This window comes from Chelmon rostratus, chromosome 8 (assembly GCF_017976325.1).
Source record: "Chelmon rostratus isolate fCheRos1 chromosome 8, fCheRos1.pri, whole genome shotgun sequence".
Classification (NCBI taxonomy): domain Eukaryota; kingdom Metazoa; phylum Chordata; class Actinopteri; order Chaetodontiformes; family Chaetodontidae; genus Chelmon; species Chelmon rostratus.
In genome coordinates this window covers 6,941,582-6,965,100 of record NC_055665.1, presented here as the reverse complement: position 1 = coordinate 6,965,100, position 23,519 = coordinate 6,941,582, and the positions used below count along the sequence as shown (strand labels likewise).

The 23,519-nt window shown below is 41.8% G+C and overlaps 2 protein-coding genes across 4 annotated transcripts; one reads left to right on the top strand and one right to left on the bottom strand.

Moving 5' to 3' along the window:
• Positions 1–1,611: 1,611 nt before the first annotated feature.
• Positions 1,612–14,447, bottom strand: LOC121610825 (upstream stimulatory factor 2). Of its 3 annotated transcripts, XM_041943117.1 has the most exons (11): positions 14,268–14,447; positions 13,734–13,774; positions 13,355–13,461; positions 12,027–12,146; positions 11,142–11,295; positions 8,121–8,208; positions 6,129–6,167; positions 4,105–4,163; positions 3,649–3,743; positions 3,416–3,544; positions 1,612–2,580 (listed from the first exon to the last, which is right to left on the bottom strand). In XM_041943117.1, the coding sequence occupies exons 1-11, from the start codon at positions 14,300–14,302 to the stop codon at positions 2,491–2,493; spliced, it is 957 nt and encodes a 318-aa protein (XP_041799051.1). In that variant the 5' UTR covers positions 14,303–14,447; the 3' UTR covers positions 1,612–2,490. The 3 variants fall into 3 exon arrangements, with proteins under 3 accessions (XP_041799051.1, XP_041799052.1, XP_041799053.1); XM_041943118.1 differs by lacking the exon at positions 6,129–6,167 and having other exon boundaries at positions 14,268–14,446; XM_041943119.1 differs by lacking the exons at positions 13,355–13,461; positions 13,734–13,774; positions 14,268–14,447 and adding an exon at positions 12,270–12,447.
• A 1,940-nt stretch (positions 14,448–16,387) lies between these two features.
• etfb (electron transfer flavoprotein subunit beta) lies at positions 16,388–22,698 on the top strand. The gene is made up of 7 exons (XM_041943012.1): positions 16,388–16,525; positions 17,644–17,802; positions 20,032–20,190; positions 20,327–20,389; positions 20,813–20,971; positions 21,086–21,301; positions 22,015–22,698. Exons 1-6 carry the CDS (start codon positions 16,472–16,474, stop codon positions 21,254–21,256), a joined length of 765 nt encoding a protein of 254 aa, XP_041798946.1. The 5' UTR covers positions 16,388–16,471; the 3' UTR covers positions 21,257–21,301; positions 22,015–22,698.
• The last annotated feature ends 821 nt before the right edge of the window (positions 22,699–23,519 follow it).

Genomic DNA, 23,519 nt, shown 5'->3' with positions numbered 1-23,519 from the left:
TGAATGAAACTCTGAAAGGTTGACTGTTCAAAATTGAGTCACAAATATTTAAGGTTAGAGAGAAATACCTTTGAAACCAAGTATTCTGGGGATTTAATATTTCATGCAGCAAATTTGGTAAAGATTGAATGAAAGTTTAAAAAAATAATTATAATAATAATTCAGAATGGCAGAATATGTTCAAATGTGCCAGGTGTGCTGAAATTCTCATCTAAATCTGAGAAAGCCAGAAAAATATTAACTTTGTTTTCACATGCCACAGTTCAGGAGTTGTGAAGTGAGGCACATGATGTTTTTAAGATATATTGCTAACTAAACTATGTGGACTAACACACGAGGGGCTGAAAACTGACTTGACAGAAGTATGTAAAGGATGGACGTTGACATCTGCAGGACAATGAAGCACAACCAAAGTTCTTAAAGGTGATTAGCTAGTCAAAGTTTTATTTTCCACCATTTTACTTAGAAAAGATGTCTTACAATCTAACCTGAGAACAGTGAGGCTGCTACAGAGAGAAAATGAGTCCTTTTTCCTTCTTTCTTTTGCCATTTCAAAAAAGAAGCACAAGGGGGAAAAAAAAAGAATTAGCCACAAGTGACCTTTCATTTGTGAACACCCATCTTCCAAAGCATTATTCATGTCTTCACATTCACATTTTCTGCTCTCGTCTCACTGAGGTGTAAAAAAAAAAAAAAAAAAACTCTACTGCAAAACATCTATCATTCAACTTTGGCTAGGAGCCTTGTTTGATAGATCAGACACTTGCGCTATCAGGTTTGAATCTAGCAGTAGTAGCAGAACAGCACTTCCAAAGCACAAGCTGCTAACTTGCACAGTCTGAGATATTAAAATGTGATAGTCTGCCTGATTTTGCCAGGGGTCTGAGTGTTGGTTTTGCTTTGCTGGATCCTGAGCTGTTGACACAGGGAGAAGCAATCGCGCTGTAATAAGTGGCTCCGAAGCTTGATATCTCTCTTCCACTTTCACTCACATCGCCCAAAGCGGAACAAAAATACATCATGTATATTCATTCACAAAATCATCAACAATGTTAATATTGGCTTTTGCTGTTTGTACAACCAATTACAGTTTACTTATTGTTCGCCTGAGTGGGTGGAGAAATACGAGAGATAATTTCCAAGTTTGCCACTTTCCAACTATTCCGTCTCTTCGTGGAGAACGAGTTGTGCTCGGCTAAGAAGTGCAACACAGGATCTGTGCGTGCTCCTTCTCCATAGCGAGCAGAGTCTTTGAGCACTGCTCCCCGGGGTGTCTCCCCACCCTCGTGCGTTGAGCTCCATTTGAAGTGTTGCAATACCAAAATAGAGCAAACAGCTTGAAATGAAACATGTGGGGATTATTCTTACACGTATTGAGACACCGGTAAATCACACATGAACAAAAGATGAAAAAAAAAAAAAAAAACCCACAGTACCTATCTATAGTTTGGCAAAAGTTGGAATTTGCACCGCTCTCCTCTCTAGTCCACAATCCAGCTCTCTGGCTTTGTCAATCCACATCGTCCATACCTGTACATCTCAATTTGTAATTAAATAGCATCTGAGCAGTTGGTTCTTCACAAGTGACTTTGAATTATTTTTCTGGCTAAGCAAATGCCCAACAATTCAAGTATACCACTTTTTTTTTTTTCTCAAATCAAGCTCCAGGATTGCACACACCATGACAACGGGCCAGCGTAAAGTTAATGAGTTATTGATTGTTGACTCCCAGAGATAATCTGCTCTAACATTCTGTAACATCTGTATTAAAACATGAGAAGTCATATTTACATAAATCAGCAAAGAAGCACAGGCCAGCACAGCTCCTTGTTTGTCTTTGGGTCTAGGTAAGCTATGTGTGTCACATTATTTCCGTCTGCAGAATCAGAATGTTTTGCACACTTTGATGTTGTCTCACTTAAAATTCAATCTGCTTCTCTTGGGTGCATGAGCTTCAGTGTAACTGGTCTCCATCAAGGCTTCTGTCAGCAAGCGGACTAATAAATTAAAGCAGCTAAAAACAACATTAAAACAGAACTCAAAAACACAAACAGAGTAAAAGCATGAACTAAGTCAAAATTAATAATTTTGGGGGAGAAATACAGTTATGGGGAACAAAATTAAATGACAAACATCAGAGTCCGTGAGTGAGGCTACATAAATACAAAACAAGGGAGGAGTTCAGAAGCGCTTCGTTTTCATAGTTAGTGCCAGTGCAGCACTCTGGTGGTGAAGAGTGGGCATCTATTCTTGGAGCACATGTCTGCTGAGTTGTAACTGGTGGTTATCTCAATAGGATTGGAACAGTCAAGCACAGCCACAATTGGCCAGTGAAGGGGCCGTGACCTGGGAGCCCAGGGGAGGATGCATTCACTAAAAAGAAAGTGATTCTTCACAAGTCCTTGTTCTTTCATCGTCTCGCCTTCCTTTCCACCACGTCGGTTGCGTGTCTGGGCGGCGGCGCCCCTCCCTGCCCTTTCCGCCTCTGCTTCACTGCGGCGGCGTCTCTCCGACCATCTCGATACCGTGCTGCTGGAGTTGCGCTCGGAGCAAAGCGTTCTCATTCTTCAGCTCTTCAATCTTAAGAACAAAGAACCCAAGAAAAAAAAAATCTCATTATCAACATCTTCATCCCCGTGACAGCTTAATATAGCTCCAAGTTTACAGACCAAACTTTTTCGTTTGAAGACTGAGAGGGCTGGCTGTGTGTAATGTACACACAGGGCTATTCAATCCTTGGGATTAAAGAGTAGTATGTGCAGCCCTTTTTAAAGACACCGCTGTCCACAACCAACTGGATTATCAAATCTTGAGGTATGTCATCTCCACTACATTTCCCTTGGGTGAATCCTGAATTCCCTGCCTCCCCACTGAGGCAAGGATATTGAGCTTTGAGCATCAGACTAAGAATATATTGCCGAGTGCCTTGCAGGCCTGGGATTCAACAGGGAGATGTGGCAGCTTCAGAGCTGCAAGATTTCACAATACTTTGAGTGCATTAGCATGCAGTTAGTTCTCACACAACCCCTGTGTATATTATTCCCACAGTCTCTCAATGGGCTGATTTCAGGTAACACTTCTCATTCTATGAGCGCAAACTCTTTGATCCTCTTTGTCAGGCTGTGGTGATCGGCTCTACGGGCTGAAGTCTCCGGGGGTTTGTTTTGGGGAAATGAAGACGCGCATGGGGCTGGATGGATTTTATGCTTTTGAACTAATCTATTCAATGCAGTGGCAATCTTCATAGACACATATGCAGGCCACGATGGCCACCTTATTTATCTGCGACACCCAACCAGCTCAAAGGAAGATTCTGACATTATCATTCATAGACCTTCTTCACCCACCATTGAAGTCCTGAAAACTTCACTTGATGCCGGTATTTGTAGGCTAGGGCATACACCGGTATTCATACCTGCTGTCTGCACAACTCATTGTCCATTTGTATCCTCTCCACCTCCTTCAGACTCTCCTGCAGCCGCTGGTTGCTTTGCCTCAGCTCTCGGATGTAGTCACAAGCTTTAGACAGGATGCCTCCTTTGCTCTAGAAGGACAGGGACGCAGTCACAGAGCTTGAATGGTGGCCATTTAAAACAGAAATGTGGGTCAAATGTTTGCAGCAGTGCAGAGACAAGTAAGACTGCTTACTGCTCCAGTCTTGGTGCTGTCCATATTGCAGTCTGGGATGATCTTGGAAAGTGTGACAATCCAGTTGTTGATCTTGTCTCTTCGCCGCCTCTCAACTGAGTGTTCAAATAGAAACCGTTGAAAAAATGTAAAATGTATATAAATACATGCAGCATTTCCTGATTTGTTTATCTTTTAAAATTGATAGATGAGAGGTAATTTTAGTTTAACACAGCCAAGCTTTCAGTTCCTAGATCTTGTCATTTCAATGCACTTTCGGTACCAAATACTGCCTGGCGGACAGCTCAACAGTAACCTCTAGTGGCCAGTCTGTAAACATATGTTATCTTCTTAATGGAATATTTTGACAGGTCTTTGTGATTTTCTTTCAACAAAAATGCTCCATTTAGGCACCACACTGCATTGTGTTGCACTGTCTGATGAAATCAAAAGCCACAATCATAGCTAATTACCCACCTTCATTATGTTGCGCTCTTCTCCTTTCATCTCTCGGTGTTCGCGGTCCATCCATTTTCCTGCAGACAGACAGGAAATAAAACACTTTTCATACACTACAATATCTCCCATCTCTGACTACCCTACAATCAGGCACGCATCCAAACCAACCCCCCCTGCCAAGTTCACCTAATCCTGCGCCTATTAAAAACTATTCTTCACTCTTATCTTTAAAGCCTTTTGTAATCACAGCCTTCACAGCCACGACCAGTGTGCTACTTAAAAAGGAGCCTCTGAAGTTGTGTAGTGCCTTTTGGTAGAGATACTGAAGGATGCACAGCCATATGAGGCCACATATGCAGTCCTGACAGCCTCAATGGCCTGAAGCTGGGCTGCTTTGACTGGAATACTGAGACTCGTCCAACCTTCTTGTTCTTGTTGGCTGTCCTCCTCCCAGGTGTGGCTCGAAGGGAGCTCTCTGCTTTATTATGCTGTAAAATTACGACACTGTAGAAAACCAGATGCTGTCTATTGGAGTCTGGGCGTACGGCTAATGACACAACTGTCTCTTGTCTCTGTGTCTTCCCTGAGGTATTCTGTTAATTAAGTCCCTGAGACGTGACAGGGAGACTTATCCAACCACCCACCATGACATGAGCAGGCCAATAACACACTCACATATAATTATATAGGTGGCCAAGTGAATATTTCAACACTGTTTATGTCTCAATAATGGAACAGACAATTAATACTTCAATCACCCCATTTCAAATGAATCAACCATGCAAAAGCAGAGAAACGGTGCAGAAAATTATGTCTTTGCTTAAGAAAACCGTGCAACAAAAATAATGCAAGTATTCTCTATTGGATGCATTACTCCCTGCACGAAGTTAATAACGTCCTGTAAGGTCATTCTCGTTCCTTGTCAGTCCCTCTACGACACATCTTTATTCTACAGCAGTGAATTTGTGACCCATCAACACAACTCGACTGCTGATATCTCTGTTTGAGATAGTCAGCCAAGCCAAACTGCAGTCTCTCTTGTATCTCAACGCATCTTAATGGGATTTCAGCTGTATAATGGATTCAGCCCAACAGTACTCTTCGGCAGAGTGTAAAAAAAATGTGGATGACGGTTTGAATAACTAAATGTACAGGCCTAAAGGAATGCACCCTCCCCGCACTTTCACAATTTGGAGGCACACCTCATCTAAGTGGTCCCTGAGAGTTATTGTTAACAGAAAAATCCGCATTAGCAGTACACAACCCTGCTGCTGGAGTGCTTTAGTCATAGAAATTGAAGCATGGACACAGAAGAGGACTAAGTTTGCATTGTCTTATATTTATCCTTGAAAGAGAAACCTTCAGTCCTCCTGCCCTTTTATTAGGCTATTACTTTAGTCAGGGCCTGGACAATGAGTCAGTTAAGCGTACATTGAGATACAAGTGACTGCAGCTTGGCCTTGATAGTCTCTAAATGAATGATATGAACAAAGATGAGCTTTAGTTACCATTAACGGAGTCTGTGCAAAGAATTATGCGAATGGGATACGGTTAAATTGCCAACACAAAGTTTTCATTTGCTTCATCTGTATTATTAATCTGTAATATGAATTCCAGCACATAAAAACCTCAAATGTGGTCCAATTAGTTTCAAAACTTAAACTAGGCTGCAAGAGAGCAAAACTCAAACAACTTTCGACAGAGGACACTTTGAAAATGATACTAAAATAAAAGTGTGGAGCAAGCCATTTGTTTCCAGATGGAGAACAATGACCTAATTTCTAAGTCCTAATGGAGGAATACATTTGCCACAAGCACAACTAACAACAATGGATCAGGGTCAGCGCTGAAGAAACGCTACATCTGTGTCGCACACATCAAGAGCAAGGAGAATCACCAGGGACTTAAAAGAGGGGAGGGGCGGAGAGGGGAGGAGGGCAGAGGTTTGTGTGCTTCTTCTCTCCTCTTGTGATCTCATTTGATTAGTTCATTTGCTGTGGAAAAAAAAAGGAGTGTGGGAGAAATGTGGAAACTGTCCTCACCAGTTTAAACCTTCATGCTGCAGCAGCTCGTTTTCATCTCTGCGAACGGCAGATAGGGTGGTGAAGTTCTCATTCATTTTACTCACATGTCAACCATAATGTCATTGTTCATTAGTTTACACTTAAATATAACTCTGAGGCTTGTGTCAAAAATCATAAATTATTCATGTCAGAGGAAATAAATAGAACCAAACATATTGCAGATAGGCATTCTGAGAGATGAGAAAACAATTCGCTTTCAACACATGGCGACGCAGGCGCACGCTGCAACAAAGCTGGTTCTTTACTCCCGACTGGAAAGGAGTCTGCTGTATGTTGTGAATATCAAGCTACATCAAAAACGGCAGAGCTGCTGCCAAATTTAGGGCCCATCTAGAATTCCCCGTAATGCTGCCCACAACAAAGGAGCTTAAATCTTCGAGAAATCCGAAGTTCTTGAAAAATCACAGAGGCAGTCGACGTCCTTGCTGTCAATCCATATACTGCTTATACCCGAACTGACACATGATGAATGAAAGGCAGCTAATAGTGTCGTGCCTGTCTTCTGTTTGTGTCTTTTAATAACTATCAAAATGAGGAGGAAAACAGGAGCTTATGTGCTGCCTAGAGCAACCATTGTTAATTTATTGCATCCTGTCAGTTTCGTAAATTAATGGTTCAGTGCAAGCCTGGTGGAAAATGGAGGTGAGTGCTAACTTAATTTGATAATTGTGTTCATTTTGGGTTACCAAACGAGCATGTGGCTCTGCTTCGGCTTTACCAAACAAGGACAAAACATAGTTACATTGTCCTCAAAGAAAAGTGCACCCCTAAGCACTACGGCTCCTGTGTTTCTGGCAAGTGAACTCTGAATTTGAAATAAAGCTGGCTGGAATTCCTTTTCTGAATAAGTATCCGTAGTAGGCCAGAACCCGACTGGTAACAAGCAATTAAGATGACAACTCAGTTTGTCTCTGCTCAGGTGAGCCTGCTGATTATCTTAATAATAGCAATCACCAGCATGTGGCTAACAGTTGGAGAGAGGCTGAGATGAATCCCTTTTTGAAGCGTGATTAAAATGATACATGTTGTGAATTTTAGAGATGAATAACAGAAGAAGATTTTGGAGGAGAAGGAGGAAACGGGCCAACCGGGATGGGCTAAAATAAAGGCCCTTGAAATAAACTAAACCTTCAAAGTGAGCTCAGGAGAGAGATGAAGAAGAGTCCCTGGACAGACACACAGCATGTGGTAGAGGTTAAAGACAACAACTACAGTAGCACTTCATAAACTGAGCCTCTCGTAATTTAAATTGGCATGGAAGTTGTTTTACAGTCACATTACCATATTATATCCAATCATCAATCATCCTGATCGTTCTCAAACTAGGTGGGCCATATAAAAATGGCTTTTGGTGCTCTTTCTCTCTGCTAACACCACATCCCTACCCCATTTCCCAGCAAGTTAACTCCCTCCACTTCCTCAGCCTCCTCCTGCATTAGCATTTAGATTTAGGTGAATTCAGCATGCTTTGTTCACTCAATATGTGTTCATTTAAATGTTGTGTATCTCAGGCTCTGCCAGGTGGGGTTTCTTAAACTGAAAGCAGTCAGTGTCAAGCTTGTGCAGATTTGTTCTGGAGTTCACAGGAGCAGACCCATGCCGCCAAAACTCAAATATGAGTTATTAAATGGTTAAAGGCTTGACAGAAATTAATCCACATTAATTGATAGAAAAGAAATTTTCTGTAAGCAAATTAAAAAGCAATCTGCCCCATTTTTAAAACTCCAACCAAACTTCACCTTCAAACTTCGACTGAGCAATTCACGACTTCAAAATCACTAGATGGCCCATTTCGAGTGCCATTTACATGGACGACAACAACAGTGTTGTTGTGGACATGGACAAGAACTGACCAGCGGTTAGTTTGTTTTCAGAAATAGCTGTGTCTCAGACTGCAATATCAATATCGTCTAATTTTCCCAAACAGCAATTGATAGAGCTGATACTCACGCAGGGTAGGGCTGTGTGCGTGGGGCGATGGTTCGTGGCGTGCCTGCCTGAATGACATCAGGGGGGGTCATCATCACATAAAACTGGCCTGTGGAAGGTATAGGAGTCAACAGTTAGCAATGAGGAAAAAGACAAAAGGGCGGCATGGCACGAAAGACTCTATTGAAATATCTCACAACAAGTAAGAGTGTTTTCATCGTTAAAAAAAAAACTCCAAAATTCATCAAACTAAATCCTCGCAGGCACACAGAAAACAATGTTTACACAGTGGAAGCACTCTCATGTACAATCAACACGTAGACAGAAAAACTGCCAAGACTCCTTTTTCTCCCAGCTCCTGAGACGTTCACAACAAAACCTGAAATATAAAATTGAGAGAAAAATCCACAAACTCCACTGCAAGGCACACGGAAACTGTGCCTTTCAGCACTGCTACAAAGCCGGCGGGACTCATCTTGTTCCTGTGAGTCGCCAACACAATTTACTGCCTTTTTCAATGAATCAGCCCAAAAATTAAGGTGCCTTCACGTGGTAACGCCACATAACGGGACATTGTAACTCCTTGACACAGCCATTACACATGAATGGGGCTCGATAGTTTCAAATCTCCAAAAAGCCTTTAGTTTATGCCTTAAAAAAAAAAAAAAAAAACTTTTGATGAGGGACTCCTGTGCCCAGAAGCTCTTTGGCATTTTCTCGCCATGTTGCACTTCAGTTTCTATTACCTCATTTTGTGATCACTGAGTTTAGTGTCTTCTTGCAGCAAGAAACACTGAACTTGTGTATGAAATCCATGGAGAAAATCAGCTTTTTTTAAGAAGGTGTTTCTGGTGGAAAAATACTGTTGGAAGAAAGTGAAAACCAAAAATGATGACGCTTGAGGATGGATAACACTTATATTATAGCGTATAATCCACAGAAAGGTCAAGCACTCCCTGCTCATGGATCCAGTAAGAATGTGGTTCACTGCCAGAGCCCACTACACTATCCTTCACTATCACTCACCTCATAGGAGATGACAGCTTGTGAAGCACTCTCCACCTACACCCTACAGTGCACTCCTCAGCCAGTATGTCATGGCTGCTTAAACTGCCACCGGCTCACAGAAGATGAACGCCCTGGCTCCGGCTGCTACCCACAGCAAAGCAACCTCATGTTCTTCTTCCCCTTCTGTGGCATCTGCAAGCAGCCACTCACAACACCCAAATGGGGGAAAAAAAAGTGCCCCAAACACAGCTGGTTTTGTAGTTTTCTGCTGCTGCATCTAGAGTGTATCAAGTTATAACTGAGGTGCGTCAATTGACAATGGCCTTAAGGGCATCTGACGTCTTTGTGTGTGCGTCATGTGATGCAAGAACAACACACGTACTCAGTGAGCGCGAGAGGCGCAGGATGGGTGTGTGAGAAGTGCTGCATTAGCCTGACAAGCTAAACCTCAGTAATGGATGAAGTACATTAAAAAAAATTGCTAAAGGGGAGATTATCAAAAAAGCCAAAGATTCAGGGACAGCTCCCTTAATGAAGAAACCCAATGACCTTGTATGCCCGTGTATTCGTCTTGACTGAACTGTAATATTCAGCAGGGAATGATGGTCTGGGTTTATGAGCCAGGGTCATCTTACTAAAACTTAAAGACAAGGGCTTAGTAACTCACAGGCGGGGCAGATGGTATATTACTTGGAAATGCTGTAGTGCCATGTGGGGGTACTTGGATGAAATTTGTGTAGCGTTACTGCCACAAACATGTGAGAAACATTGTTTATTAGCTATTACAAGCTACATTTGTTTTGTGACCAGCTCAGCTTCACCCTGTGTATGCCTCACACAGAGCTGCAATGAGTCGATACATCTTCTGTAGGTCGAGTAATCAATTAATCTGCAGCTATTTTGATAACTGATTAATCAGTAGTCTCTGCTTTCAGCTTCTCGGATGACAGGATTTGCTGCAGTTTTTTTGTAATATATGACAGCAAATTCAGTATCTGGTGTCTGGACAGTTGGTCGGACAAAACAAGTAAATCAAAGATATCATGTGCTCTAACAAATTGGGAATGGCACGCAAGCATCCATCGTGGTTTAAAAAAAAAATTAAAAGGTAACATTAGATCAGACTGGGTTGGAATTGGTGCTGAGATGCAGGTACAGGTCTCGTTTCGGTCTCGTTTTCACGCCTGTGCAGAGCTCTAGCCTGGACCAAGAGCGTGGCAGAAAGCACAGACCCCAGCAGAAACACTGAGTGATGAATTACAAGTTGCTCCTGTAACCACTTGTCCAAACGCTACACTCTCACTCTAAAACCATCAGGGAACACTGATAACCCACTCCTTAAACTGCCAACCAGTGTCCTGGCAACAGAATGCCAGAACAAGCAGATGCTGGTTGTGTACAACAGAGCCAGAGGCTACAATCTGCTCTCCAGGTCGGCCACCCTCATTGACAGGCATATAGAGTCCACCAGCTTTCTCTGGATCACCACCATGCAACCAAGGACAGTCAGTCTAGCCAGACGACGACATATGGCAATAAAGAGGAAGAGAAGCAGGGTGGGTGGACATGTGACATGAAGCAAACAGTAATTATGATCAGCGTGACTAAGTTCATTTTGGCCCGTGATAGTATTTGACTTGAGTCATTTCTAAACTGTGAAGAGAAACATATTTTAACAATGGCAAAAATGCTTCTGACATTATGGAGCGAGGAACCTTATTTTCAACAAAATATGCTGCTTGTACAAAAAATGCTATGTCCACTTGTATCACTAATCAAATTTTAATTATAGTACCAAGAAAAAAATGGCAACAGAATTTCTAATCTACAATACTTTATATGGTCCCAACTTTGTTTCACATCGGCCAGAGCTGTGGGGATCATGGTTCATTTACAACTACTGAAAAACTGGCTGTTGTTCTCTCGTTATGGCACTCCTCATTACACTCCGTCTGTCACTCAAAATAATGGCTAAATTAACCCTGCAGCTCTGTGGGAAGTTTCAACTCAAAATAAGCATGAGAACTGGCTCACCCCCTGCCTGTGTGAGTGTAGGATCCGCGGCGGCCTGCACAGACACGGTCCCGTCGCTCACCGCGGTTGCAGGGAAGTAAGCGAAGCGCGTCTCCCCTCCCACCGCCTCTCCTGCTGGGCTTCCTCCATTACTGAAAGGGTTTTGGATCACAGCCTGTGACAGGTAAGAGGGACGGAGCAGAGCTTGAACAAGTAGCAATGGAGCAGTCACAGCAGGTAAACGCACACCTCAGTCTCTGTCAGACTCAATACTGCTATACCCTCTAGACCCCCAAGCAAGACACAGTGCCATGTGACAGCTGGGCTAAAGGGAGAAAAAAGAAGTAGCTGTGATCTTGTTAGCAAAGATAACAGCAAGGTCAGTAAAGTGATCAGTATACTGCAAATGAAGACAAATTTGACCTGTTCTTGCAGTTTTAGACCAAAAACTTGTGTCATGAATTTGGCTATCAATGTCCCCCTTGTACCTTATTCCAAAACTCTTCTGCGGCTGCATTTTTAATCCCTGTGAGTAGCTCTGCTAGTTAGACAAGCTCAGTGGAATTTCCCTACACTTGCAGCTTTAATCTTAACAAGGGAATATGTCACCCAGTACAATGGCATGTCTCTTTCACACGTTTAATAATATTTGGAGAGCATTGGAGTATTATGGCATGAGTAACACCGGGCTTTGTCTACAGAGACAATACTTGTTAGCAGGATAAATCTATTGTTGGTTCTAATTTCTTAAGGGAGACTGTTGAGATAATAAAAGCTGAAATATCGCCAGTCTTATCCCTTAAGACTGTGACAGTACTTAAAGTCTAATGCATGCAATTAGTCTTTAAAACAGTCAATATTACCAGTGGGTTCTCTACAGTTAATAAAAAGGGAATATTCTGGTACCTGAGCGACAGCTTGAGGAGCCCCAGTGAAGGCAGCTGTGGAGACAACACTCACTGCTCCTCCCCCATCATCTCTTCCCTCAAGGTGCTGGTCAGTCACCTGAACAACACGATACGTCACCTTCAATGGAGAGAAACACAGGTAAAAGAGCGGATGAGAGAAAAAAAAACACTGAGTAACCATTAGTTTTTCATGTAATATAATACCTATGATGAGTATACCATGCCCAGATCAAAACCTTACCTGACTTGTAGACTTGTTTATCATGTCTATTGCTTCAGTTCAGCCGAGCCTGGTATCTGACACTACAGTCCAAATCTCAGTAGTGTGCTGATCTCACTTTAGGCACATTCTGAAGTGCAAGCATATTGTGTGGGGTGTAATATGCTTATGCTTCAGAATGTGCTTGATTCAATTTGAAAACAAGTCAAGAAACTGAGCTTGTTTGTTCCAAGAATCAGTATTTGTATTCCTCCATCATGTGACTCTCCTCCTGACTGACATGTGACAGCAGCCCCATGCCAATCCTAGACCCAACTGGAATCACATGACACCTCACACTAGCCCTGTTTACACCAATTGAACCACATGGATCACTGACTTAATTCCCTCCAGTGTAAATCATCCAAATAAGGATAAACCAACTCAAATGTCACACTACTCTTTATTTACTTGAACTACTGTTCCATTGTCCAACACTGATCCATTGTCCATCACTGACCAACGCTGGTGTGAATATCATATTAGTAGACGGTACGCAGACAATCTGGAGAGAGTCCTCAGTCAATCACGGGACTAGAAAAAGAAAACCACACACTCATACCTTCAGGCAATTTAAAAACTGCCATCCTCCTGACTGGACTTTGGAATAGGGGAGAAGGCCAAAGCATCCAGTGAAAACACGCAACAAAACAAAATGAAAACGCAACCATACCTCTCTGCAAGGTAACATCGCTTATGCCTAAATAACAGAGGCCCCTAAATAATGAATACATACATGCAGCGTGAAGTTGTTAATTGACAGTTATCCCCCACTGTCACAATGTTCTGTGCATGTGATCCTTTCAACCGCATTTATCAATACATAATGTGAAGCTCCGTCAGACGCTACTTATGTCTCTGTACAAACACCCACAGGCATTTATTCAACCTGACATCTCAAGCAGTTCTGGAGTGTTCTGGTTTCTGTTGTGAGTGCTGAACAGATGCAATCTTAGCCAAAAACTCTAGGCTGGTATGCCATTAGGGGCACTTTATGTCTTTTTGTAATAGACAGTAAAAAAAACAACAATCATTTGTGTGTTCGGTTCCATCCATTAGCAACTTACCTGACCACCCTCAGTGCGGAACTGATATTGTATGTTATGATCGCCAAACGCTGCAGCCTGCTGAACACTGGCTATTGTAACAGCTGTCTGCTCCTCTCCTGTTCCGTCTCGGGAGGGAAAGTGGACAGAAAAGCCAGTTGTGAGAATGGAAGAGAGGAAAAACGAATAAAATCAGCTACCAAGATCTGAACTTAGCAGCAAAAAACAATGTTTAACACATTCGTTACGCATCTTACTTATCGGATGAAGTTACAGCAGTTAGAACCATTTACGTTAACTACGTATAAAACGTTATTTCCAGCTCTAACACAAAATAAACACATCACTGCAGTACAGGTGTCAAAGGTTGTCAGTGACAGTTTGTTGAATAAATTCTTACCTTCAGATGTCTGGACAACCTCTTCTTCTTGCTTTTCTTGGCTGCAATAGGACGCACAAATACCTTGATTTTAAAGACAATACGCAACCAGCTAACGTTGGCGATTATTATTATAAATCAATACAATTAGTGGCCTTCAATTTCGCTAATGTTATGGCCAACTTAAGCAAAAAGTCAACCAACAGAACAATCGCAACGTAAAACACAGCATTGATCCTGTCCTCAGGTTACCTACAGTGGCTGACAACACAGTTGTTTGTGTTTTAATAGCTAGCTTAAGCTAACTTAGCAGTTGTTTTTAGCTGATTATAATGTTTTTACAACTTGGCATTGGCCTTCTATAATACGACTTCAGCTATCCAGCTAGCATAGTCTTCCAGTTCACTTTACTAACTTAACAATAGTCTTTAGACTGAATTCGTTTTGACAATAGTTTTTAGGTCAGGCCTTGTTTTGCCTCGTAAACTAGCTATCCGATATAGCATGTCGTTGCTAGCTTGTCTCAGTTAGCCATTTTGGTCGACTCTCGGTTACCTTGCGTTGTCCAGACTCTGTTCAAGCATATCCATCAGTGTTTGAATAAAAAGTGATATTCGGTGTCACAGACGGAGATGGAAGTGCTGATCACGGGAACAAACACTCGGGTCATGTGAGAGAGACAGCCCAGGACACGTGAGGTACGGCTCGGTGTCGAAGTTAAAATGGAGTCCGCTGCCGCTGCTGGGTGATACGAGGTGACTCCGCTCCATCAGCTGTGGCGCTGGAGGATCTGAGCTCAGCCGAAGACCACGACCAAAAGCGACCGTTTATGACACCTGTGATCACAATACCGTGAAACGGTCCCGGCTGCGGAGCAGATATCTTCTTCACCCGGAGAGAAAGCGAGGAGGACACAAACTGTCACAACAAACACATTAAAAACAAAAACAAACCCTAAATCGTCTGTTTGTGTAACATACATGCTACAAAAGCATCTTTAAGGGGTTAACGGTGCGTAATGGTGTGGCTCACAAATGAACAAGCATAATGGGCTATGAAACGTAAAGGCTGTGATACAGAACTATTATTTCCACTGATGCTAAGAGAATTAAGACTTAACTTGCAAAATGTAGCGTCTCCTACATCCCAGTCCAAAGTTCATTTCAATGTTAAGATCTTCCTGCTGGTTGCTTTAATTCCCATTACCTTTATTATTAACGCTGTTTCTCCATTTCTTTGTCAATCTGTTGCTTTTTGTAAATTTTTGGCGTTTAGTATTTATCCAGAGAAAGTCAACTCTTCCAGTAGCACTTAAATGTCCAGTGCCATGCTTCAGCCAGTATTTAAATCTAAACCACACTTCAGAGGTATAATTTATAACACGGTATCATATTTTTTTATACACGTTTTTATCTCATTTTGAAAAGTAACTAGTAACTATAACTGTCAAATATATGTAGTGAAGTATTTGCTTCTGAAAGTAGTGGGGTAGAAGTAAAAGTAGCATACAATGAAAATACTAAGTAATAATAAGAAGAAAATATACCCCAAAAATGTACTGTGTACAAAGTACAATGCTTGGGTAAATCTACTTAGTTACCAACACCGCACCCAATTATCAGTTTATGAGGTACACCTAACTGAGCTGTGTTTCTAATATTTTGTACATACTATTTGTGTCAGAGAGGGCACACTACATATTGGAGATACCTCTCAATATAATGCTTTTTGCTGCTTTATTACATCAAGGCTTTAAATGAGAAATTGTAAGGTCTCTTTTAAAACTATTTCAGAGGAATGTTGCGGCCTCTTAAATTAGCCAAATAGGCAAAATGGCCTATTATGCATTTGTCCAGTCTGACAATTTTAAGTTGAGTTGCCAGTATAGGTGGTGAAAAAAGCAACTCTCAGATGATCCCATACATCTCCAGCTATGATTCTCCCTCTCTCAGTTTGCAAAAACCAAAGAACAAGAAACAGGAAAACAATACATTTAATGTTAAAAAATCAGGCACAAGTTAGGAGCAAATGATGTGGAGAGAAAAATAAAATTGAAACAAGTGTACAAGTCATTTTTATCATAGGTACAAGAAACCAGTAAAATAAAAGATTATGATTTATTCATTCACAGTGTTTTTTAAAATATGTCTACTCATCTTTATTAGAGGACAGAAAAACCCAGATATGATTAAAAGTTAAACCCTAAAACCGCCATCATATGTTTTCAAGTCACGCTGGTGTGTAACTTCAGTGTTTGAAGCTCAACTTATTTAACCCTCATTATGTGACTCTACCGTTTGTTGTGAACTTTGCCCCACTGAAAGCGGAACCTTTCTTCGCCGGGTTTGTTTGCGACACAGATATTAGGAACACCATATTATTTACAGGTGATTTGTCGTAATTCCCACAGTTTGAGCAGTTTAGACAATCGGGCAATCGACAGTGAACACTACAATGGATTTAAGACGCTTTCCCAAAAATCCCGAGCAAGTTATAGCCACTATTCACTTACTGAAATAATGGCAATGACTGACTTTTGTTGAATTTAACAACAGCTACAAGCACATATCAGCCAATCAGTGTAGAGAGTGTTCATTTCTTCAGCTTCTCATTGGCTGGACTGGTAGGCGGTCCCCTCAGCTCCCTCCCCTGGAATCACCCTAAAATCAGTCCGATCTCTCCTTCTAGGGTGAAGGTTCATTGCGGTGACTCTTTCACGTTAGCCGTCTACTACTGTGTAGTAAAACGTTTCAGCTACAATGTCTGGCCGTGTTCTCGTCGGAGTAAAGCGTGTCATTGACTACGCCGTTAAGGTAATATCCTTCTGCTGTTTCAATGGCCTTATTTACGTTTTTAAAACAAATTAGCCTGCCCTCACTTACTTGACTTTTCTGTGTTCTGCTAGCTAACATTAGCCAGACGCCAGCTGGCTGTGGCACAGGAGCCAAGGAACAGAACTAACTGCTTACATATTTGACAGATAACTTGTCTATCTGCAGCTAAACTCATGTGGTCACTTATATTATCACGCATGATGAATAATTGCATTATTGTTGGCATCTATGCAATGTTGCCTGAGCTGCTGTCTTCCAGGTGTTGTCAAGTTGCGTAACCTAATGTCTGGCTGAACAACTTGTATGTACTCCTCAATAATATATAAGGGCTTTCCCCGACTTTTGTCTGTCAGACAATAGTGTACGGTGCAGTCACGCAATTATTGCATCCTCAGTATTTCTTTCACCTCATGTTGCCTCTTAGAGATGATGCTCAACAGCAGTATTCAATATCTGTTAGCAGCTGATTCATGTAACAGCAGGAACACTCCTGCTTCAGCTGCCCTCTGCAGGATCTGTACAGTTTCGGTGCTCAATACTGACACATCTGCTGCCGACATTATCAGGCCACTTTTGTGGTAACAGTTTGGGAAAAACCCTCTTCTGTTTCAACATGATTGTGCCCCCATGCACAAAGAAATGCTTTTTCCAATTTGGTGTGGAAGAAATTGACTGGCCCGACAGAGAGCCATGACCTCGACCACACCGAATGCCTTTGATATGAATAGGAACCTGATCTGTGATTCAGGCCTTATCGCTCAACATCGGCGCCAGCACCAAACCTCACTGTTGCTCTCGTGACTGAATGGGGTCAAATCCCTCCCTATGTTTCCTACCCTCAGGGGAAGTTCTTCTCTATCATTTTATATTCAAATAATGCAGGGCAATAAAAGACAGGATGAGAGCTCATCCAAAAATGAAGACATACTCTCCAGCCACAGGGCACCTGTTTAAACATGCATCACTCAGTGGTTTGTTTTTCACCTTTTTAGACAGTTTGCTGGCTCATTTACCAACAGCTTGCCCTAGAATCCAGGCTGTTCTGTTTGTCATCCGGCACCCCTGTAGTGATCCTCTCCCGTGATCTTCCTCCTCAGATTCGTGTGAAGCCGGACAACACCAACGTGGTGACGGATGGTGTTAAGCACTCAATGAACCCCTTCTGCGAGATCGCTGTGGAGGAGGCGGTCAAGCTGAAGGAGAAGAAGCTTATTAAGGAGGTTGTGGCTGTCAGCTGTGGGCCACAGCAAGCACAGGTGGGTGAGATGGCGCCAGACTCTGCATCCCTGCCTTGTTAACCAATGTCCTGGAGAAGTACAGTGTGGGGTGACAGGTGGCCTACTTTTGAAGGAGTTCTCTCCAGTGGTAGACTGATTAATCAGTCAGCCAATTAATGGGGCCAATATCTGGCATTTTGAGAGAATCACCATCAGCCAGTGCCTGCAATCACAAGGCCGATTAAACTAAAAAAAAAAAAATCTGCAGACATGTCCGAGACAACAGCATGGTAGTGTCATTATATGTCAGCCGTTGGCCGCCCTGCTGTCTATATATTGGCATAGGCCTTTGAAAAACCTGTATCGGTCGACAACTACTTTCTACTCCTAGTCAGACTTTATAGTTTTTGCTGGGCTTCAGCTTTATCTTTTGTAATCTTTCCGGGTAGTCATTCACTAATTAAGTGTTGATTTAGTGTAAGAAATACTAATTAATAGATAAATTATATTATATATATATATATATATTAATTATTATATCAATTCAATATATTAACAACTGAAGCGTAATAATTGAAAATTGCTCATCCTATCTTGCATAATCAAGCAGTGAGACTGGATAAAAATATTTAGCTCATTATTTGTGCCATTTGTCTATGTCGCACATATCATTATAGAAATAATTTCATAATAACTGTTGTCAGGGCCGTGTTTACTTATATTACACTTTTTATTTAAGTAGATTGCTGGCATCTCCTGTGTAGAAACCAAGAATAGTTACAGCAACAAGATTTCAGGCCCAGAATGTTTAATTCAGGGTGGGGAACCTTTTTCCTGTCAAGGGCCATTAAAATTTTTAGAACATCCTTTGAGGGCATTACTAAATTACTGAATACATATATCCCACAAACTTCTGCAAAGGCTGAAACTGCTTCTCTTTAGCGAGGTGTCTGATGTCAGATTGTAGCGATGATGATGATGCTACTCGCAGCTTGTTTTCCAGGTTTGGGTCAGTCAGTCTTAAGCGAAACTGACTCTTTGCAAGAATCACTTTTGGAAAGAGCTGCTCACAGTGGCAGGTTGTTGCTTTGCAGTTCAGTGATTTTGTGTTGTAGGTTGTCAGACACATCAGCGTAGAAATGTGTTCTGTTCCCCTTGTTTACTTTTCATGTCCTGAAACCACCACATTCAGATCACAGCAGGCTTTCGTTCTTGCAGAGTGGCAAAATGCAGTGTTTCCTCTTTCCAGCTGCCACAGCTTTTATTTCTCCTCAAATATTGTCACATTTGAAAGCAGAGAGCTGAGAAGCTGCTGGAGCTTGAGGTTCAGCTTCAAGAGGTTCTTGGTAATGTCGACCATGAAGGTCACATCACACAAACACTTTCTATCACTGAGTTTCCACATCAGGTTTTCCTTTATCTCCATGAATTATTCCAGACAAACTGACACTTTGGAACAGTTTTACTTTGTGTGGTGTTAGCAGCTCCACAGCAGCAACAAGGCTCTCCTTCACAAATTCTCCTTCTGGGAGGTTTCAGTTTCTTAGCTATTAGCTCACTCACCACAAAGCTTGCCTGCATAAGACCGTCTCTGTCAGAATGTGGTCTTATGAAAGCTGCTTTTTGGGACACAAACTCTGCCACAGGCCGTTAACTTTATCAAAGTGTATTTGTCCTTGTAGCTCATCCAGTTTAGCTTGTTTCAAGCTGTAATGACACTGGCTTATACTTCCACAAAAATAATGGTCAGTCGATTTCTCTCAGAAAGCACAACACAACGCATCTACTTTTGTCTCCTTGGTGGTCGCCGTCATGAATTAATGTGACATCAGCCGCTATGTGCGTGTTGTGTTCAGGTACCTCTCAGAAGGATGTGTTAGTGTACTATTTTATGTTATTTTCTTTCATCACTGGTTAAAGGTAATAGCTGTCTAGAGAAGTTTCGCTTTTGTATTTGTAAATTGTCTTGCGGGTCGTATGCAGCCAGGAGGCCAGACGCTCCCCATCCCTGGTTTAATTAGTGACATTGTCATTAGGACCAAACTTCAGAAGTGAGCAAGAAGGAAATATTAAACATTGATGTATAAAGTAGTTAGTGTTACATTTATTGAAATGGAGACAAATGTGATATGAATTTTAAGCCCTACCACATTTTGTTTTATTACTTTGTGATTTGGTTACACATTTTAATTGGGGAGCAGCACCAACCAATTATTCAAATTCCCCCCCGAATACTAATTCTTTGACCCATATTTCGCCCTCCATTAGGAGACTATCCGCACTGCCCTTGCTATGGGAGCAGACCGTGGCATTCATGTGGAAGTGGCTGGGAAAGACTATGACACCCTGGGACCCCTGCAGGTCTCCAAGATCATGGCTGCTTTGGCCAAGAAGGAGGACGCTCAACTGGTCATCCTTGGCAAACAGGTGAAAAGAAAATTGGATCAGTTTTGCATTGTGCTCATTTAAAATCAGATCATGCTTTCTGCTTTTATACTATACTGAATATTCAGATCTTGCAGAACTGTTGCCTTCATTTAATGAACTTGTGTTGCTTTCATAGGCCATCGATGATGACTGCAATCAGACAGGTCAGATGACAGCAGCCCTACTGGACTGGCCCCAAGTAAGTTCTGACTTGTATTAGTGTATTAATTCTTAACAGGACCCAGCCAGCATGTCCCAAAAGACGTTTGTCTTTGCATGTGTCAAATGTGAGACATAGCAGTGCTGATATCAGGCTATGCCCCCGGCCCAGACTGCCTTATCAAAGTTAGCAGAGACTAGTTCGAGTCAGTAAGAGCTGCAGTGATCCTGCGCAGATCAGCAATGCAGGTCAAAGGCTGCTCGGACAGCTGAGGTAAAGTTCCACTGGTGACCAATAGATGGAGCACTTTCATAACATGTTGCCTCACAGTGTACAGGTTAAGCAGGGCACGGGAACAATGGCGCATTAGAAATTACGATGTACAAAAGTCTTTCATTGTTTTCCAAATGGTGCATTTGTGGATTTGGTGTAGTGAATTTGTTCGGTATCGTCATATTGCAGGGTACCTTTGCATCAGAGGTCTCATTGGAAGGAGACATGATTAAAGTGGTGAGAGAGATTGATGGCGGCCTGGAAACTATTAAGATCAAAACACCAGCAGTGGTAACCGCAGACCTCCGACTCAACACCCCCAGATACGCCACCCTGCCTAATATCATGGTAGGTAGCACAAGACGGAAATGCAAGAAGCAGGAAGGAGGAAGAAGAATGAACTTGGATTTGTAGCACAGAGCTACAAAGAGAGAAAATTCTCCTGTGTTTTCCTACTTTCAGAAAGCCAAGAAGAAGAAGATAGCTAACATGAAGCCTGCAGACTTAGGTGTGGACCTCACATCACGGTTGGAGGTTTTGAGAGTCGATGAGCCCCCGCAGAGACAGGCGGGGATGAAGGTGGAGACGGTGGACGACCTGGTGGGCAAGCTGAAGGAGGCAGGGAGGGTATAGAGGCTTTAGGAGCATAAGCAGGGGAGCGCAGAGCACAGCAGATGGGTGAGTATCACTGGAGAGTCTGACTGGAGCTAGATTATTATAACTAACCAAATATGTTCATTTAAGTCATCACATCTTTGGCAGATTCAGTAACAATTAGCAGTTATTTGTAAAGATATGCTTTTATTGAGCCACAACAAGTAAAACAACTAAAAAAGGGTCTGTAAGTTTAGCAAAGGCTTTATTTTTTATTTATTGACTCTCCATGTTTTTCAGTCTCTTCTGTAGAAGTTGTAATCACAACTTATAAATTCCATTACTTGGAAAAGCTTGGGAAACACGATTCTTTTTATACATCATGACATCAAGTATTCATAATATTTAGATGTTTTTTGGGTGAGCAGTAGGCTAAGTTTTATTTAAGGGTTTGTTGGAAAGGCTGGAGCGAATCATTACTGAATAATTTGTGGGGGAACACTGCAAACCAAAAAATCCATTATTCTTAATAAACTTATATCTGCCTCTTGATTATGACTCGATACATTTTGTGTGCGTGCAGAAAATGTACTTCTTGTGATGAATGATAGAATTGTTTGCTTGGAATATTAATGTTACACCTCTGATATCACCGTCCCTTCATTGTAGGAACACTAATTAATTGCTTTGACAAAGAGTATTTTGTGTCTTGTGGTGACAGAAGCAAAACTAATTAAAGATTTTAATTGCAACTCTTGTCTTGAATTACAAATCTGCATTCTCTTCTCTCCTCGCAGGACTCTCTAATGAATAACTGGACTGTATTACATATGCGAGCCCCGAGGACGAGCTTATGTATCGGTCTAATCCCTCTGTTTGAGGCCGCGACTCCTCAGGATATGCAGGGAGGTACCAACAGGAGAGGAGGAGTACTGAGAAACACTGTCCTGCAGCAGACCCAGACTACCCCATGAGGATCATCTTGTCTTTTGTGTGCATTTTAACTTACATGGATGGTTCATCTGTATCACAGGCTGCTAATCTAACTTTAGACAAGTAGCCTTTATGCAATAATTTAAACCCAGCTTCCTGTCATTCATGCTGCTGTTTAATTTGCCCCGCACATAAGCGCCACCAGTGCGATGCACGTTAGCAACAGTAGCTCGGCTCAGCTGTTCAATCTTGTACGTCTGTTGTCGCACATGTTGAGAGGTGCAGTTATTGTAAATGATATTATGTAAATATGGACCCGAACATGTTGAGATGATTATATCCTTCAAGATTAGTGTCAAGTCTGCTGGTTATTTGTGTAGTTTGTGTGATTTTAACTGGGTTTCGGGACTGCCTAGACGGTGTCTCTCAGTATGAGAAAGGAGAGAATTTTACCGCAAGCGCCTCAGTTCACTGTTGATTGTACAGAACATTACCATGACAATAAAGCAGCCAGTCTTTTTCATATCTAAATACACCTGTGACTGTTCTTTTGGCATCTCTTGGTGGTTTGAACTAACAATATCTATTCCCCACAGGTTAATGCAGGCTGCAAGTAACAATAAAATCAACACATTCTAATTCCCTGGAAAGATGTTGCTATTGCTGTATCTGAAAATTCACCTTTTCCAGTCCAAAACAGTCATTTTCAGCACACTGAACCTTTCCACAACACGCAAGTGCCAATGTAGTCACATTGTTAACACCTGTGACAAATTGTGGTGGGAGAAGTGGGGTATTCTTTGTAAGATTGGTGGTGAGACCGGGGGATTTATTGCATCAAGTGTTCCATCCTGGTGGATTTATTACTGCTGAAGCGGTGTTCTTACCGTGTTGTAATTTAACGTTGAATTAAGCAGCAATACTTGGAGGTACAGCTGACAAACACTGCCAGATTTTTAGGTACACCTGGCTAAACCTATTTCAGTCTTGTACAGGAGTCCTGCAGTAAATCCTCTCTTTTATGAAGGTTATAATGCTCCGGCTTTGTCGAAACAGTGTTTGAGAAGTGTTAAGTCGACTGTGTGATCATTTTGGAGGCTGCAGTCTGTGCTGCTGTTGAACCGTAATGTGCTGCACAGCAGGGTGTTTCTAACGTAGTCTGATATGAGTGGGGTGGACAAAATATTAGAAACACATGCATCACAAAACAATATCCTCCAGAATGAGGATCAAGCTCTGTAAAACAGTTCAAACAATTTGACAATTGGATTGTGAATCAATCCAGTACCTTTTTTTAAAAAAAAAAATCTAATTTTTTCACAAAAGCAGGGTTTATTTTATTTCATGTTTGTTGAATTCCAGCAATTTG

Excerpts from the sequence above, each read along its gene's own strand:
- LOC121610825 (XM_041943117.1), bottom strand. The coding sequence starts at position 14,302 with ATGGATATGCTTGAACAGAGTCTGGACAACGCAAG. Across the intron at positions 13,462-13,733 it reads GGTTGTCCAGACATCTGAAG|ACGGAACAGGAGAGGAGCAG; the intron begins GTAAGAATTTAT and ends TTCCCTCCCGAG. Across the intron at positions 11,296-12,026 it reads CTCCTCAAGCTGTCGCTCAG|GCTGTGATCCAAAACCCTTT; the intron begins GTACCAGAATAT and ends TACCTGTCACAG.
- etfb (XM_041943012.1), top strand. The coding sequence starts at position 16,472 with ATGTCTGGCCGTGTTCTCGTCGGAGTAAAGCGTGTCATTGACTACGCC. Across the intron at positions 16,526-17,643 it reads TCATTGACTACGCCGTTAAG|ATTCGTGTGAAGCCGGACAA; the intron begins GTAATATCCTTC and ends CTTCCTCCTCAG. Across the intron at positions 20,191-20,326 it reads TGGTCATCCTTGGCAAACAG|GCCATCGATGATGACTGCAA; the intron begins GTGAAAAGAAAA and ends TTGCTTTCATAG.